The 15,348-nt window shown below is 49.3% G+C and overlaps 2 protein-coding genes across 5 annotated transcripts in view; both read left to right on the top strand.

Annotated features, from left to right (window-relative positions):
• SCARB1 (scavenger receptor class B member 1) overlaps nucleotides 1-15,348 on the top strand; it is a 101,669-nt gene that overhangs the window by 357 nt on the left and 85,964 nt on the right. For 2 of the 4 annotated variants that reach the window (XM_047093185.1, XM_047093184.1), the window contains exon 1: nucleotides 592-673. The exons of 1 other annotated variant lie outside the window; for it this stretch is intronic. The gene's annotated coding sequence lies outside the window, so the exon portion shown is untranslated. Of the gene's footprint in view, nucleotides 1-589; nucleotides 674-15,348 lie in introns of those variants that run through there. One more of the 4 variants, XM_047093186.1, reaches the window with a different exon arrangement.
• Nucleotides 584-4,709, top strand: UBC (ubiquitin C). Its single transcript, XM_047093177.1, has 2 exons — nucleotides 584-673; nucleotides 1,670-4,709. Exon 2 carries the CDS (start codon nucleotides 1,673-1,675, stop codon nucleotides 4,640-4,642), a length of 2,970 nt encoding a protein of 989 aa, XP_046949133.1. The 5' UTR covers nucleotides 584-673; nucleotides 1,670-1,672; the 3' UTR covers nucleotides 4,643-4,709.

The raw sequence follows: 15,348 nt of genomic DNA, 5'->3' as shown, positions 1-15,348 counted from the left end.
GGGGATGGGCGGCTGCCCCGGCGGGGGTGGGGTGGGTGGGGGAGGGGCACGGGGGTTCTGGTGACACGCGAACGCGCCGCCATCCTCAACGTGGCCCCTCACGAAAACCCCTCTGTCTGCGGAGGGGGAGGGGCGCGTGAGGCCTGAGCCCCCTGCGTCAGGGGCGGGTCTCGGCAGCGGCGGGGACCGTTGGGGCTGAGGGGACGGGGACGGGGGCGTCGGGGCCGAGCCCGCTCCGGGCGCCCGGGAGAATCCACGCCGGGTTTTCGCACCTCCCGCGGCCCCGCCCCGCCCCGCCCCGCCCCGCCCCGCCCCGTAGGTCGAGCGCCGGCCACGTCCGCGGACGCCACACTCAACAGTCGCGCTGATCCCTCCGCGCGGGCGCCGAGCACTGCGGCCCCCTCCTCCTCAGATTCTCCCCTGCCGCCCGGTCTCCACGGAAAACCACTACGGGAGGGGGCCCTTCGATGATCTGGGGTACTGCCTTTCTGTCCGGGGCGGGGTAGGAAGAGCGGAGAAAAGTAGTCCGTTCTCGGCGTTTCTGCGGAGGGATCCAGCGGAGCAGTTCCACCGAGTGCTATATAAGGAGGTGCCGGGTGTGGCGTAGGCAGTTCCGTGGAGGCCGGGAGTTCCGTTGCTGCTCTTCGGTGTGAGTCGCCGCCACAGTCGCTTGGTGAGGAGCGGGCTGCTACCCCGGCCCGGGGGTCTTGTGGTCGTGCGGCGCGCCGGCGGCGGAGCGGCAGCCGAGTCTTAGTCGACGCGGCCGGCGAGCAGGGCGGTTCTGAGGGGCAGGGACGAAGCAAAATGGCGGCCGTGCTCGCTGCCTGGGTGGGATAAGCGGGGCTGTGAGGTTGGAGGGAGAAGACGCGGGGAGGGCGTTGGGAGCGGAAGAGAGCGCGACGGGCCCGTGAGGCTTTAGCGGCTCTTTGCTGGGGCTCCGTGCGCGGCGGGGGGCGGCTGGGGGGGGGCGTCTAATGTCTGGTGGCCGCGCTGGCACGAGACTGGGTTTCTGGTCGCAGTGAGGGGAAGCTACGGGGACGGTGCCACCCTGCGCGGCCCCGCGCCCGCTCCGTCGGTCACGTGATGTCACCCCCGCGTGGGCTCACAATCCAGGGTGGGGCTGCCCACTGCCGTTTGTGTGGCTCGCTTTTGTCACTCACGGGACACAAGGTTTGGGCCTGGGGGAGACCCTGCAGAATCGTCAGGGGACAGACATCAGTGGGGGGGAAGGCGGAGAGCAAGAGAAGTGAGACAGCACCTTCATTTGGCTGGGATCCTCTCTCTCAGGGCCTGAAACGGGGCTGTTGAGCTTTTTTTGTTCTGTTTTGTTTGTTTTTATGGGTATTTATTTATCTGGAGCCAGAGCATGTGGGGAGGGACCGAGAGGGAGAGCGAGAGCATCCCAAGCTGGCTCAGTGCTGGGGCTCAATCTCATGAAACCCTGAGTTCATGACTTGAGCTGAAACCAAGAGGCGGTGCTTAACGGTTTGAGTCACCGGCATCCCCCTGGTTGGGTTTCTTTTCTCAGGCAAGGTTTATTTTAATCACTGGGCCCTTATAAGATGACCTGTAACTTTTAACGCTAGAGATGTGTTCACATGTGAGTTGTTTATTACAGTCTTGGGTTTTTTGTATTCGTTTTGTTTGTTTTTTTTTTTTTTGGCGACAGACCATGCAGATCTTTGTGAAGACCTTGACGGGCAAGACCATCACCCTGGAGGTGGAGCCCAGTGACACCATCGAGAATGTCAAAGGGAAGATCCAGGAAAAAGAGGGCATCCCCCCTGACCAGCAGAGGTTGATCTTTGCCGGGAAACAGCTGGAAGATGGGCGCACCCTGTCTGACTACAACATCCAGAAGGAGTCCACTCTGCACCTGGTCCTCCGCCTCAGGGGGGGCATGCAGATCTTCGTGAAGACCTTGACGGGCAAGACCATCACCCTGGAGGTGGAGCCCAGTGACACCATCGAGAATGTCAAGGCGAAGATCCAGGACAAAGAGGGCATCCCCCCTGACCAGCAGAGGTTGATCTTTGCCGGGAAACAGCTGGAAGATGGGCGCACCCTGTCTGACTACAACATCCAGAAGGAGTCCACTCTGCACCTGGTCCTCCGCCTCAGGGGGGGCATGCAGATCTTCGTGAAGACCTTGACGGGCAAGACCATCACCCTGGAGGTGGAGCCCAGTGACACCATCGAGAATGTCAAGGCGAAGATCCAGGACAAAGAGGGCATCCCCCCTGACCAGCAGAGGTTGATCTTTGCCGGGAAACAGCTGGAAGATGGGCGCACCCTGTCTGACTACAACATCCAGAAGGAGTCCACTCTGCACCTGGTCCTCCGCCTCAGGGGGGGCATGCAGATCTTCGTGAAGACCTTGACGGGCAAGACCATCACCCTGGAGGTGGAGCCCAGTGACACCATCGAGAATGTCAAGGCGAAGATCCAGGACAAAGAGGGCATCCCCCCTGACCAGCAGAGGTTGATCTTTGCCGGGAAACAGCTGGAAGATGGGCGCACCCTGTCTGACTACAACATCCAGAAGGAGTCCACTCTGCACCTGGTCCTCCGCCTCAGGGGGGGCATGCAGATCTTCGTGAAGACCTTGACGGGCAAGACCATCACCCTGGAGGTGGAGCCCAGTGACACCATCGAGAATGTCAAGGCGAAGATCCAGGACAAAGAGGGCATCCCCCCTGACCAGCAGAGGTTGATCTTTGCCGGGAAACAGCTGGAAGATGGGCGCACCCTGTCTGACTACAACATCCAGAAGGAGTCCACTCTGCACCTGGTCCTCCGCCTCAGGGGGGGCATGCAGATCTTTGTGAAGACCTTGACGGGCAAGACCATCACCCTGGAGGTGGAGCCCAGTGACACCATCGAGAATGTCAAGGCGAAGATCCAGGACAAAGAGGGCATCCCCCCTGACCAGCAGAGGTTGATCTTTGCCGGGAAACAGCTGGAAGATGGGCGCACCCTGTCTGACTACAACATCCAGAAGGAGTCCACTCTGCACCTGGTCCTCCGCCTCAGAGGGGGCATGCAGATCTTCGTGAAGACCTTGACGGGCAAGACCATCACCCTGGAGGTGGAGCCCAGTGACACCATCGAGAATGTCAAGGCGAAGATCCAGGACAAAGAGGGCATCCCCCCTGACCAGCAGAGGTTGATCTTTGCCGGGAAACAGCTGGAAGATGGGCGCACCCTGTCTGACTACAACATCCAGAAGGAGTCCACTCTGCACCTGGTCCTCCGCCTCAGGGGGGGCATGCAGATCTTCGTGAAGACCTTGACGGGCAAGACCATCACCCTGGAGGTGGAGCCCAGTGACACCATCGAGAATGTCAAGGCGAAGATCCAGGACAAAGAGGGCATCCCCCCTGACCAGCAGAGGTTGATCTTTGCCGGGAAACAGCTGGAAGATGGGCGCACCCTGTCTGACTACAACATCCAGAAGGAGTCCACTCTGCACCTGGTCCTCCGCCTCAGGGGGGGCATGCAGATCTTCGTGAAGACCTTGACGGGCAAGACCATCACCCTGGAGGTGGAGCCCAGTGACACCATCGAGAATGTCAAGGCGAAGATCCAGGACAAAGAGGGCATCCCCCCTGACCAGCAGAGGTTGATCTTTGCCGGGAAACAGCTGGAAGATGGGCGCACCCTGTCTGACTACAACATCCAGAAGGAGTCCACTCTGCACCTGGTCCTCCGCCTCAGGGGGGGCATGCAGATCTTCGTGAAGACCTTGACGGGCAAGACCATCACCCTGGAGGTGGAGCCCAGTGACACCATCGAGAATGTCAAGGCGAAGATCCAGGACAAAGAGGGCATCCCCCCTGACCAGCAGAGGTTGATCTTTGCCGGGAAACAGCTGGAAGATGGGCGCACCCTGTCTGACTACAACATCCAGAAGGAGTCCACTCTGCACCTGGTCCTCCGCCTCAGGGGGGGCATGCAGATCTTCGTGAAGACCTTGACGGGCAAGACCATCACCCTGGAGGTGGAGCCCAGTGACACCATCGAGAATGTCAAGGCGAAGATCCAGGACAAAGAGGGCATCCCCCCTGACCAGCAGAGGTTGATCTTTGCCGGGAAACAGCTGGAAGATGGGCGCACCCTGTCTGACTACAACATCCAGAAGGAGTCCACTCTCCACCTGGTCCTCCGCCTCAGGGGGGGCATGCAGATCTTCGTGAAGACCTTGACGGGCAAGACCATCACCCTGGAGGTGGAGCCCAGTGACACCATCGAGAATGTCAAGGCGAAGATCCAGGACAAAGAGGGCATCCCCCCTGACCAGCAGAGGTTGATCTTTGCCGGGAAACAGCTGGAAGATGGGCGCACCCTGTCTGACTACAACATCCAGAAGGAGTCCACTCTGCACCTGGTCCTCCGCCTCAGGGGGGGCATGCAGATCTTCGTGAAGACCTTGACGGGCAAGACCATCACCCTGGAGGTGGAGCCCAGTGACACCATCGAGAATGTCAAGGCGAAGATCCAGGACAAAGAGGGCATCCCCCCTGACCAGCAGAGGTTGATCTTTGCCGGGAAACAGCTGGAAGATGGGCGCACCCTGTCTGACTACAACATCCAGAAGGAGTCCACTCTCCACCTGGTCCTGCGCTTGAGGGGAGGTGTCTAAGTTCCCGCTGTAAGCTTTGACAAAATGCATTGCACTTTTCTTTCAATAAAGTTGTTGCATTCCCAAATGGTGTGAGTTTTTGGCCAGTGAGGGGTTCTTTTTATTTTGGATGGGGTTTGAGGGATCAAGAAATTTAATCTATCGAATGATTCTAGTAACCAGGAGGTAAGAAAGGTCAGTAAAAGTGGAAGGTTGCAGTTAGAATTCTCCATGTGGAACGTCTATAGCTATATTTATAAACTACTTGTTTTAAAAATACAGAATTGGGGTTTGGTTTGTGAGATATCTGAGAATGGGAAAGTTCTGGGCTACCAGCAATCAGGTGATATTAAAAAGAAGGTGGTCATGGCCAGCCTGTAGGTGGAATCTATAGAAGAGCCAGCTTTAATACATAGCTCTGTTTCACATGGAGTTACACAGAAAGTCGTTTGACTAGATGTTTTCAAATATGGCAAGTAATGTGTAATAAAAAGTATGGCATCATGCTCAAAAGTTGAGGAGTGCGTGGTTTTTTAGATCATGAAAATTACTGATTGAATGTTAGCAGTTGCTGAGGTAAGTTGTCAAAGTGATCCTCAAATTCATGTGACTATAGATGAAGCTTTTATAGAAGAGTGTTAGGCCACATTCTCTTGGTCTTCACTTAGGAAAGTTTATAGCAGTTTTTACCCAATCAGATCCTTGTGTCAACTGCAAACAAAGGTGGAAGTCCAGGGAAACTTGTTTAATGTAGGGAATTGACATCGGGTGGTAGGTGCCCCAGAAATCAGAACTATTAGAACTTTAAAGAAGGGGCTATTCTCCAAAACACTACTGCCTTCCACTTCCCTGGTGTTTTAGGGTATCCGTATATAATCTTGGGTGTACAGGAGATTTTTGTGTTGTCTACCAAAAGTCACCAGTCTTCACTTTAGGCACTAGAAAATGCCTTTTGAGAAACCTATTAAGTCTTAGGTAATTACATGAGTTGCAGTTTTTCACTTTGTTGATACAAGTGCACAAAATGTAGTGAAGTGTCCCATGACTCATTCATAGAAGTTGACATATATCAAGAAACAAGAAAGACCCAGGAACTCCACTAGCACCACTGTGGTGTAAATTAGGTGCTCATTCCAAACGTTATAGTATAGGAAAACCCCAAAAGCATCTTGAAAATCACCAGTCTGCAGGACAGGCAGCACATGGTTCATAAATAACGGTGAGAGTTAATTTTGAAGTAGGCTCTTGGCCTAGTGCAGGGCTTGAACTCAAGACCCTGATATTGAGACCTGAACTGAGATCAAGAGGTGCTTACCCGGCAGCCACTCAAGCACCCCTGATGAGTTTTGTTTTGTTTTTTTTTTTTAATATTTTTGAGAGCACACAAATGGTGGGGGCGGGGAGGGGTAGAGAATAAGAGGGCAGAGGATCTGAAACGGGCCCTGCGCTGACATATAGCCGATGCAGCACTCCACTCACCATGAGATGGGGACCTGAGCTGAACATGGACGCTTAATGGACTGAGCTGCCTAGGCACCCCATGAGTGGCTTTTAAAAATTTTCCAGGGGCATCTGTATGGCTCATTGGAATGTGCAACTCTTGATCTCAGGGTCGTGAGTTTGAGCTTCCAGGTTGTGTAGGGATTACTTAAATATTTAAGGTCTTGTAACTAAGAGGTTCAGGGGCTAACAATAGTTCTTGAGAACATGGGGCTGGATCATATTGTTACAGCCCAATGTCCCTTAAGACAGAGACCCTTAGTTCCTTGTGCAGAGCTAGAGGGGTCTTGGCATTGTAGCGTAAGAGCATCAGAGCATCAACCTAATAAAACTAACCCCTGGTGGGGATGCTCAATAATACTTGGTTCCTCGAACTAAAGTGCTGCCTGCCAAGTTTAATGAAAGGAATTGCTAATTAACAAGAGTAAGTACTAGAAAAGTTTTGAAAAACAATTACAAGCACAGGGGTGCCTAGGTGGCTCTTGATTTCCACTCAGATCATGATCTTACGGTTTGTGGTTTGAGCCCCAGGTCAGGCTCTGCTTGGAATTGTCTCCCTTTTTCTCTGTCCCTCCCCACTCGTGCTCTCTCCCTCTCTCCCAAAATAAACATTAAAACAAAATTTAAAAAGTTGAAGCACATTAAAATCAATGATGTGTAAAGTGAGAGTTCCGTATAAGCCTACTCTTAGGAAGGAGTTTAGAATAGGTTTGCTGCTTATTTTAATTACAAGGTATACATACATTGTGTGTATCATAAAGTCCAAGATTAGTCCACCTGAGTTCCTGATTATTTCCCGGCGATAACTACTTCTAAGGTTTGGTCCTTTTTGGGGACTGTAAAATAAATACACCATAGTTACTTCTATACATACATATGTATACACATGTATGTACACATACAAATAGGACCGTTTGCAACGCAGTGTTTCTCAGCTTTTTTTAAAGTTGTGTAGTTATGGACATTTTTTCATGCCACCGTATCTAGACCTGCGTTGTTCTTTTTAACACTCTTGCTATTCCACTTATACGGTTGCCCTATAATTTCTTTAACCTTCCCACCAACGTTTGTTTCCAGTTTTTGCTGTTACAGTGCTGTAGCAAAGTCATCTTATACACCTCTCTCTTTCATACTAATATTTTGAAAGTACAGCATAAATCATGAGATTTCTACGTAATAAGTTTCTCCAGGGTAATTAAAAATCGGCCTTAGAGCTTAACTTTTATAACTATTTGTTGTCCCATGATACTTTTCTATTTTAATTTTTTGAGTAGGTAATACCTTTCATGTGTTCCAGAGACATAAAAAGTTTAAAACTGTGTATAACAAGTCTCCACCCAGTTCTCCACCCCCCATCTTCCCCCGCTCCCCATGAACTTTCAGAGTTTCTCTATACACATACAGGCAACCGCTAATTTTTAATATCCCCTGCCACAAAGAGTACCGTACTGGTTTGCAGTCTCCTGCACCTTGCGTTCACACTTTACATCTTTTATAGTTTTGACAGAGTTCTAATATCTTTTCATTTTGTATGAAGGAAAAATGCCTTTTATTTCATTTTCTCAGGAATAAAACCACCTAGCCAGCACAATCCCTAGTGGAACATTTACGGGCCCCGCCAACAAATCCAGAACTGTAGTAACACAGTGATGAATAAGATGTGTTTCTGCCGTTTAGGCGTCCTGAGTCGAGTTAAAGAACAGAGATAATAGACTTGTTCAGTTTCACCGAGTGATGTAATAGGTCAAAGCACCCCGAATTTTGCTTTCACACATGGATTAATGCTATGGAAGGATTCACCTACATAGATACAGTTGCAAGTCTAGAATAAACTAGAAGAAAAGCACATGGATCTCATTTATTTTTTTTAATGGTTTGATTTTTGAGACAGAGACAGAGCATGAGCGGGGGACGGGCAGAGAGAGAGGGAGACACGGAATCCGAGGCAGGCCCCAGGCTCCGAGCTGTCAGCACAGAGGCGGAGGCGGGGCTCCAACTCAGACTGTGAGATCATGACCTGAGCTGAAGTCGGACGCTCCACCGACTGAGCCACCCAGGCGCCCTGGCTCCCATTTATTTTAAAGTAGTGTTCCTTTTCATGTTTTGTCTGCAAGCACAACAAAATCCTCGCCAAGTTATAAATATGACCCTCGCAGAGGTATGCTGTTTAGAGACTGGCAAGTGCCTTTCAATGATCCCCCATCTCAGTGTGCAGTGCTTATTTCTGCCGGAAGAGGGAACCCTAGGACAGGCTTCGGTTTAGTCGTGAGGCCCGCAGCGCCTCCAAGCGGTTGTGGTTGACTAAGCAATTTATGTTTTTGCCTTTCTCCCTGGTGAGGCTTTTAACTGTCTCACCCTTTCCGTCCCCCCACCCCCTTCACCCACCCACCCCCGCCCCAATGCCTTATACGTTCTCCTTTTTCTTCCAGTCCTACAGCCACTTCCTTTTCCACCCCACTTGGAATTACTCCGCAACATCTAATGTAGCCATTATTCAATGTAGGCCCTCTATTTCTGACTGCATCTCATCAGATATAATAATCCCTCAAAATGCTCTCTTCCCTGCTTCCCTTATCTGCTGGCCACTTTCTTTTCTCCATATGCTTCCTGTCATTTTCCGCCTTTCTCCACTCAAGCTGCTCCTTGTTTCTAAAATACCACCAACCCCGACCTCAACAAATCAAATCGTATCCGTCCAGGCCTGCTTCAAAGGTTGATTGCACAAAGGCTTCCTTGACTGTCCTGATTGGACATCATCTGAAGTCCCTGAAATCTAGCTCTTTCTAGTTTTGTATTGAAGTTCTTTATTCAAACGAGATAAAGCACTTTATTTACCTTTAAATAAGATATATTTAAATTTAAATAAGACAAATTGTTGCTTTATTTGAGAATAAATAATTACACACAGCAGCAGAGATGATCGGATTGAATGGGAGAAGTTTGGGATCCTACTTCTGATCTGATGGTTAGGAGAGGCTTTCCGGGAGGAGACTCCTTAAGTGAGACCTGAAAGATGAGTGGAGGCAGCTTTGCAGAAGGCGGGGCAGCACAAGGTAGTTCAGGAGCCCCGGTATTGGCAGGGTTTGGCATATCTGAGGAACAGAGAGACCAGCATGGCTGGATTGCAGTAAGCGAGTGGAGAGATGGGGCCGGAGGGCTTTCAACAGATACACTAAATGCTTGGTCTGGAAGGGGGCCCAGGCATCAGCTTTAAAAAAAAACAAAAAACAAAACAAAACAACCCTCTCCTAGTGGATCTAAAAGTGAAGCCAGGGTTGGGAACCACTGTTGTAAACTGTTGCTGTCAGTTAATCGGTGGAATACCTTTTAATCAAACTGGTACCAAAGAATTGTATTAAGGCAGTTCAAATGTATTTAAAACATTTTTAAAATTATTTTATGAAAAAAAAATTTTAAGGTTTATTTATTTTTGAGAGAGAGACAGAGTGCAAGCGGGAGAGGGGCAGAGAAAGAGAGGGAGACACAGAATCTGAAGCAGGCTCCAGGCTCTGAGCGGTCAGCACAGAGCCCGACGTGGGGCTCTAACTCACGGACCGCGAGATCATGACCTGAGCTGAAGTCTGGTGCTTAACCGACTGAGCCACCCAGGCACCCCTATTATTTTATTTTCTTAAGTTTATTTACTTTGAGAGAGAAAGAGTGAGTAGGGGAGGGGCATGGGGGGGGCGGAGAGAGAAAATACCAAGCAGGTTCTGCACTGTCAGCACAGAGCCTGATGTGGGGCTTGAACCCATGAACCCTGAGATCATGACCTGGTCCAAAACCAAGAGTTGGACGGCTCAACCCACTGAGCCACTCAAGGTTCCCCCTCTACCAGTTACTATTGGGAATCCTATTTTTAGCAACTGTTGGTATCTACTCAATTAAAACTTTATTGAGCCCCTACTGTATCAGAATGTTTCCTATAATAGAAAACTCAGCCAGCTGGTCTAAACCTTAGGGAAATACATCATCTTTATAACAAGACACTCAGAGCCAGGACTCTGGCCTCCTCTGTGTTGCCTTTTTTTCTCGGGTCGTCAGCAAGATGGCTGAGCAGTTCCGGACATCACATACAGATCAGACAATGTCCACAGGAAGAAAAAGTGACACATCTCGTTCCTGTGACTCTTATTAGAAACAAAACAAAACAAAACAAAATCTTTCCTGGATGTCCCCATGGCAGACGTGCCTTCATTGCCCAGAATAGGACTATCTGTTCATTCATTTTATTGTTGTTGAAACTGTAGAATCTATTTTTAAGATTTTTAGTTGTTCTTATTGTGTTTCTTCCTCTTGTGGTTGGAATATAAACAACGATTAGGACACATTTATCTCTCAGAGATGGTTATAGTAAACAGGACATATTGGGGCACCTGGCTGGCTCAGTTGGTGGGGCGTGATACTCTTGATCTCAGGGTTGGAAGTTCGAGCCCCATGTTGGGTGTAGAGATTACTTTAAAAATAAAATCTTGGGGTGCTTGGGTGGCTTAGTTGTTTCAGCGTCTGACTCTTGATTTTGGCTCAGGTGATGATCTCACTATTTGTGAGATCGAGTCCCGTGTGGGACTCCACGCTGACAATGTGAAGCCTGCTTGGGATTCTCTCTCTCCCTCTCTCTCTGCCCCTCTCCTGCTCATTCTCTCCACCCTCCCCCAAATAAATAAACATTAAACAAATTAAAATCTTTAAAAAAATAAACAGGACATATTTACAAACCATCAAATGAATCTTAAAATGTGTTGAAAACCCGAGCTCTATGGAATGAAGAGTGGAACTATGGCAGGGGAGTGGCCAATTCAGATGTAGGCAGGAGGGAGCAGGGAGGTGGACCCCAGAGTCTGGGTGAACCAATGTGGAAGGGTCAGTATTTCCTTTAAGCCCATATGACAATAGTCTGTGCTGCAATTGTGTGACTGCCTTGAGGAAGACCTTCCTAAGTTGCTTTTTAAAAAAATGTTTGTTTGTTTGTTTGTTTAGAGAAAGCCATGAGTGGGGGAGAGGAGAGAGAGAGGGAGGGAGAGAGGGAATTCCAAGCAGGCTCTGCACTGCCAGTATGGAACCCGACTCAGGACGTGATCCCCCCTCGAACCGTGAGATCATGACCTGAGCCGAATTCGAGTCAGACCAGTGGATCTGGTTTGAGTCTCTGATGATGTTGCAGGTCTTACATGAAGGCTTGGTAAGCCAACATGGCTGCTGGCCTTCCCCAGAGTGAGTCATTCAAGCAAATAGTGGAGGAGGCGCTGTCTTTTATGATCTAGCCTTGGAAGTCACACACCTACATTTCTACAATATCCTATTGGTTACACAGGTCGGCCCTGCCCACTGTGGAAGGGGACAGCACGGTATAAACACCAGGAGGTGGGGGCCACTGGAATCATCTTGGAGGTAGACACCATCCCCGTATTGAGTCCCTGATCGATTATTATCTGGCCTTGTTCAAAATCAGTGAAATCAATTTCATATTGCCTTGGTCTTCAGTATTTTCTTTCGAAGAGACGTTACAAATTCCCAACGATCATTGCTTCTGTTTAAAGAAAACCTGGTTTGATACCTAATGATTTTTATGTTATGTATTTCACGTAGGACGTCATCAGAATTCATTTTTCTTTCTTTCCAGGGTCATATTGTCAATGAGATTCGATAGACCCAGTTGCTGGGGTTTTTAAGGGCTGCTACATTGCTTGAGAGTCTAAAAAAGTACACTGTATCCAATATATGAAAACTTGACTTTAAGAATTTTAGGATTGAGGAGGGGGGCCAGGCTGGCTCAGTCAGTGGAATGTGTGTGTGACTCTTGATCTCAGGGTTGTAGGTTCGAACTCCATGTTGGGTGTACAGATTACTTAAAAATAAAATCCTAAAACAAACAAACAAACAAATAAATAAAAATTAAATAAAAACAGTAAAAGTTACCCACATTAGATACAATTCCCTACTTCAGACTTGAGGTGAGCATCACTTTGTGTCACCTTGTGTAGCTACTAAAATGTTTATTTATTTATTTTCAGATTTTATTTTTAAGTAATCTCTATGCCCCACGTGGGGCTCAAACTCACAACCCTGAGTTCAAGAGCTATATACTCTACACACTAAGCCAGCCCCGCACCCCAAAGGTGGGTACATTTTAATGTAAGATACAATGTGGAATATTTAGTATTTGGTTGTGGCATCCGAAGTAAAAATGTCTAGCCCCCCCCCCCCGTCTTGTTTTTCTTTCATTAAAAAACAATACTTGACAACAGATTAGACATTTTTGCCCCAAGGATTTCCTGGCCACAAGAGAATCCTGAAAGTTTGGGAATAAATGATTTATGGCACCCCCATGCTGAGTCGAGGCTGAAGGGAAGAAAAGTTCTGGGGCGATCACTTCGTGCGTCTGCCCAGGACGCTGCCGTATTTATTAGGTGCGAGATGTAGTTTCTCATGCACTCCTCATTTTGTACTTCCCCTAAATACGACGGCTCTAGAAATGCTTAAATGACCCCAACTGGGTCTTCTTATTCGCTTGAAAAGAAAACAAGATTAAGGACCGGGTTCTTGTGTTAGGTGTAGAACTAGCAGAGAGAGCCAAATATTATTTTCTGCCTTGAGACAAGTCTGCATGGATCTGAACAATTAGTAAAGTGATGGGGTTTTATGATCAAAGGCCTTTGATGAGTAATGAGGATGCTTTTAAAAATACAAAATAAAAAATATTAAAAAAAATTTTTTTTTAAATGTTTATTTATTTTTGAGAGAGAGAGAAAGAGCGCGAGCGCAGGGGAGGGGCAGAGAGAGAGGGAGACAGAGGATCCGAAGCAGGCTCCAGACCGAGCTGTCAGCACAGAGCCCGACGCGGGGCTCGAACCCACGGGCCACGAGATCATGACCTGAGCCGAAGTCGGACGCTGAACCGACTGAGCCACCCGGGCGCCCCTATTTACCTTTAAATTAGTTAAAATTTAACAAAATGAGTTCCTCAATTGCACCAGCCACATTTCAAGTGTCCAGTAGAAAGGTTGGGTTTGGGCTAATATACTGGACAGCTCAGACAGAGACGAGTCCATGATCACAGAAGGTTCTGCTGGATGGGTGCCAGTGTAGACGAGCCGTAATTTAGTTAAGCAATCATCTGTTGTTGGACGTTCATGTTGTTTCCAATACTTTGGTTCTATCAACACTGCGACAAAGACTTGTTAGCACAGATCTCTGCCCACCTGTGCATGTATATCTGAAAAACCAACTTCTCAAGGCAACTTGCTGGGTCAAAGGCCATATACGTTTTAAATTTACACAGGCTTTGCCGAATCCCCCTGCAAAGAGGTGACAGAAATGTGCACTCCTGCCACCGATTGCCAAGAGCGCCTGGTTCCCCACATGTGAGCCAGCACGGGGCTTCTTGAACTTTGATCTTGGCTTGGTGAATGATGGGATCTCAGAACAGCTTTAATTCAGACACTATTTTAAGTTTCCCCCAACGTAAGAAGGACCTCATTCACGATTTCACGCGACAAAATCCACACTCTCGAGGCGAAAAACGTTTCTCGAAGCCCTTTGTGGATCAGTCGGGGACTTTGGCCTTCAGGAGGGCGTTGGATGTTTATGCTGATTGCCTCACCTGTCATTAGGTGTTGAGCTGTGTGCTAATTATTAGCTACGGTGGATGGAGAAGCAGAGGCAAGATCGGATATGGATATTGACCAACTATAAGGGTACCCGGGTGTCACTTTCAAAGAAAACGTGTGATGTTTCTCAGTGAGACTTAGTTTTCAGGTACAGCGTGTTCATTTGCCTGAAGCAGTAAAGGGCTGTCACCTGGCCCTCATCCGCAGCGACTGCTCGACTGATCTGCTCTGGGGACCCAAGATTTCTGCAGCCATGGCTACGCAGGACCCTTGACTTCAGCTAAACTGTGTAACACTTAAAGATAATTATGGTACGCCCGTGTTTACACCAGCACTGTTCCAGCAGCCAAAAGGCGGCAACAGCCCACACTTCTATCAAGGGATGAACAGAGCAGCAAAACCTCATCTACCCATGCGACGGAATAGGAAACAGCCACCAAGGGGAAGGGGACTCCGACACCTGCTACAACATGGACGAATCCGGAGGGCATGACGCTAGGTGAAATATGCCAGTGACAAGGGGCAGCTACTGGCTGATTCCACGTACATGAGGTCCCCAGAGGAGTCACATTCACAGGGACAGAAAGCAGGATGGTGGGCACTAGGGGCTGGCGGGGGGCGGGGTGGGGGGGACTGGGGAGTCAGTGTTTCATGGGGACAGAGTCTGAGTTCGGGAAGATGAAAGAACTCTGGAGACGCACGGAGGTGACGGCCGCACAACAGTGGGCGTGTCCTTCGTGCCGTGAACCGTACGCTTAAAAATGCTCCAAGTGGGGGGAAAAATACACGTGCGGAGGCAAGACGTGGAACAGAGTTTAGGTAATAGGTGGAGAACCTGAGAGTGGTCACAGAGCCTTTCATGTGGGAAGATTTGTATTTGTATTTTTTAAGGCGTTTATTTCTTTTTGAGAGAGAGAGGGAGACAGCGATCAAACAGGGGAGAGGCAGAGAGAGAGGGGGGACAGAGGAGCCGAAGCGGGCTCCACGCTGACAGCAGGGAGCCCGACCTGTGGCTCAAACTCACCAGCCATGAGATCGTGACCTGAGCCAAAGTTGGACGCCTAACTCACTGAGCCACCCAGGCGCCCCAGATTTTTATTTATTTATTGTTACTATCATTTAAATGTTTTATTTATGTTTGAAAGGGCGCAAGCTGGGGAGGGGCAGAGAGAGAAGGGGACACAGGGTCTGAAGCAGGCTGTGCGCTGAGAGCCCTAAGCGGGGCTCGAACTCACCAACCGCAAGATCGCGACCTGAGCCACAAGGGGGCGCAAGGAGGCGGCCGAACACCCCAGAAAGAGGGTGAGCAAGGCCCGTCTCCCTTCCTCCCTTCCTCACTGCATTTCCTCCTGCTTTTTGTTTTCTTTTTGTTTTTGTTTTTGTTTTGTTAATAGCCCTTATTTTTTAGAGCAGTTTCATGCTCACAGCAAAGTTTCACGGGGTGGGGGGGTACAGGGCGTTTCCATACACGCTGCCCACCCCCTCCCACCCCCACCCCCCACCCCCCACAGCCTCGCCGTTATTCGCGTCCCCCAGCAGAGTGGTATCCCCCCCTTCTTAACCTTGGGGTGACATTCACGGGACATACAAAGCGCCGTTTCAACCGCGGTGGAGCGC

This window comes from Lynx rufus, unplaced genomic scaffold (genome assembly GCF_022079265.1).
Source record: "Lynx rufus isolate CCGP_SWC_20201006 ecotype Redwood Valley unplaced genomic scaffold, mLynRuf1.p SCAF_33, whole genome shotgun sequence".
Classification (NCBI taxonomy): Eukaryota; Metazoa; Chordata; class Mammalia; order Carnivora; family Felidae; genus Lynx; species Lynx rufus.
The sequence above is the reverse complement of the archived record's forward strand: the minus strand, read 5'-3'. Positions and strand labels throughout refer to the sequence as shown.

What these genes read in the sequence shown, in the direction of transcription:
- UBC (XM_047093177.1), top strand. Translation starts at nt 1,673, where the DNA reads ATGCAGATCTTTGTGAAGACCTTGACGGGCAAGACCATCACCCTGGAG.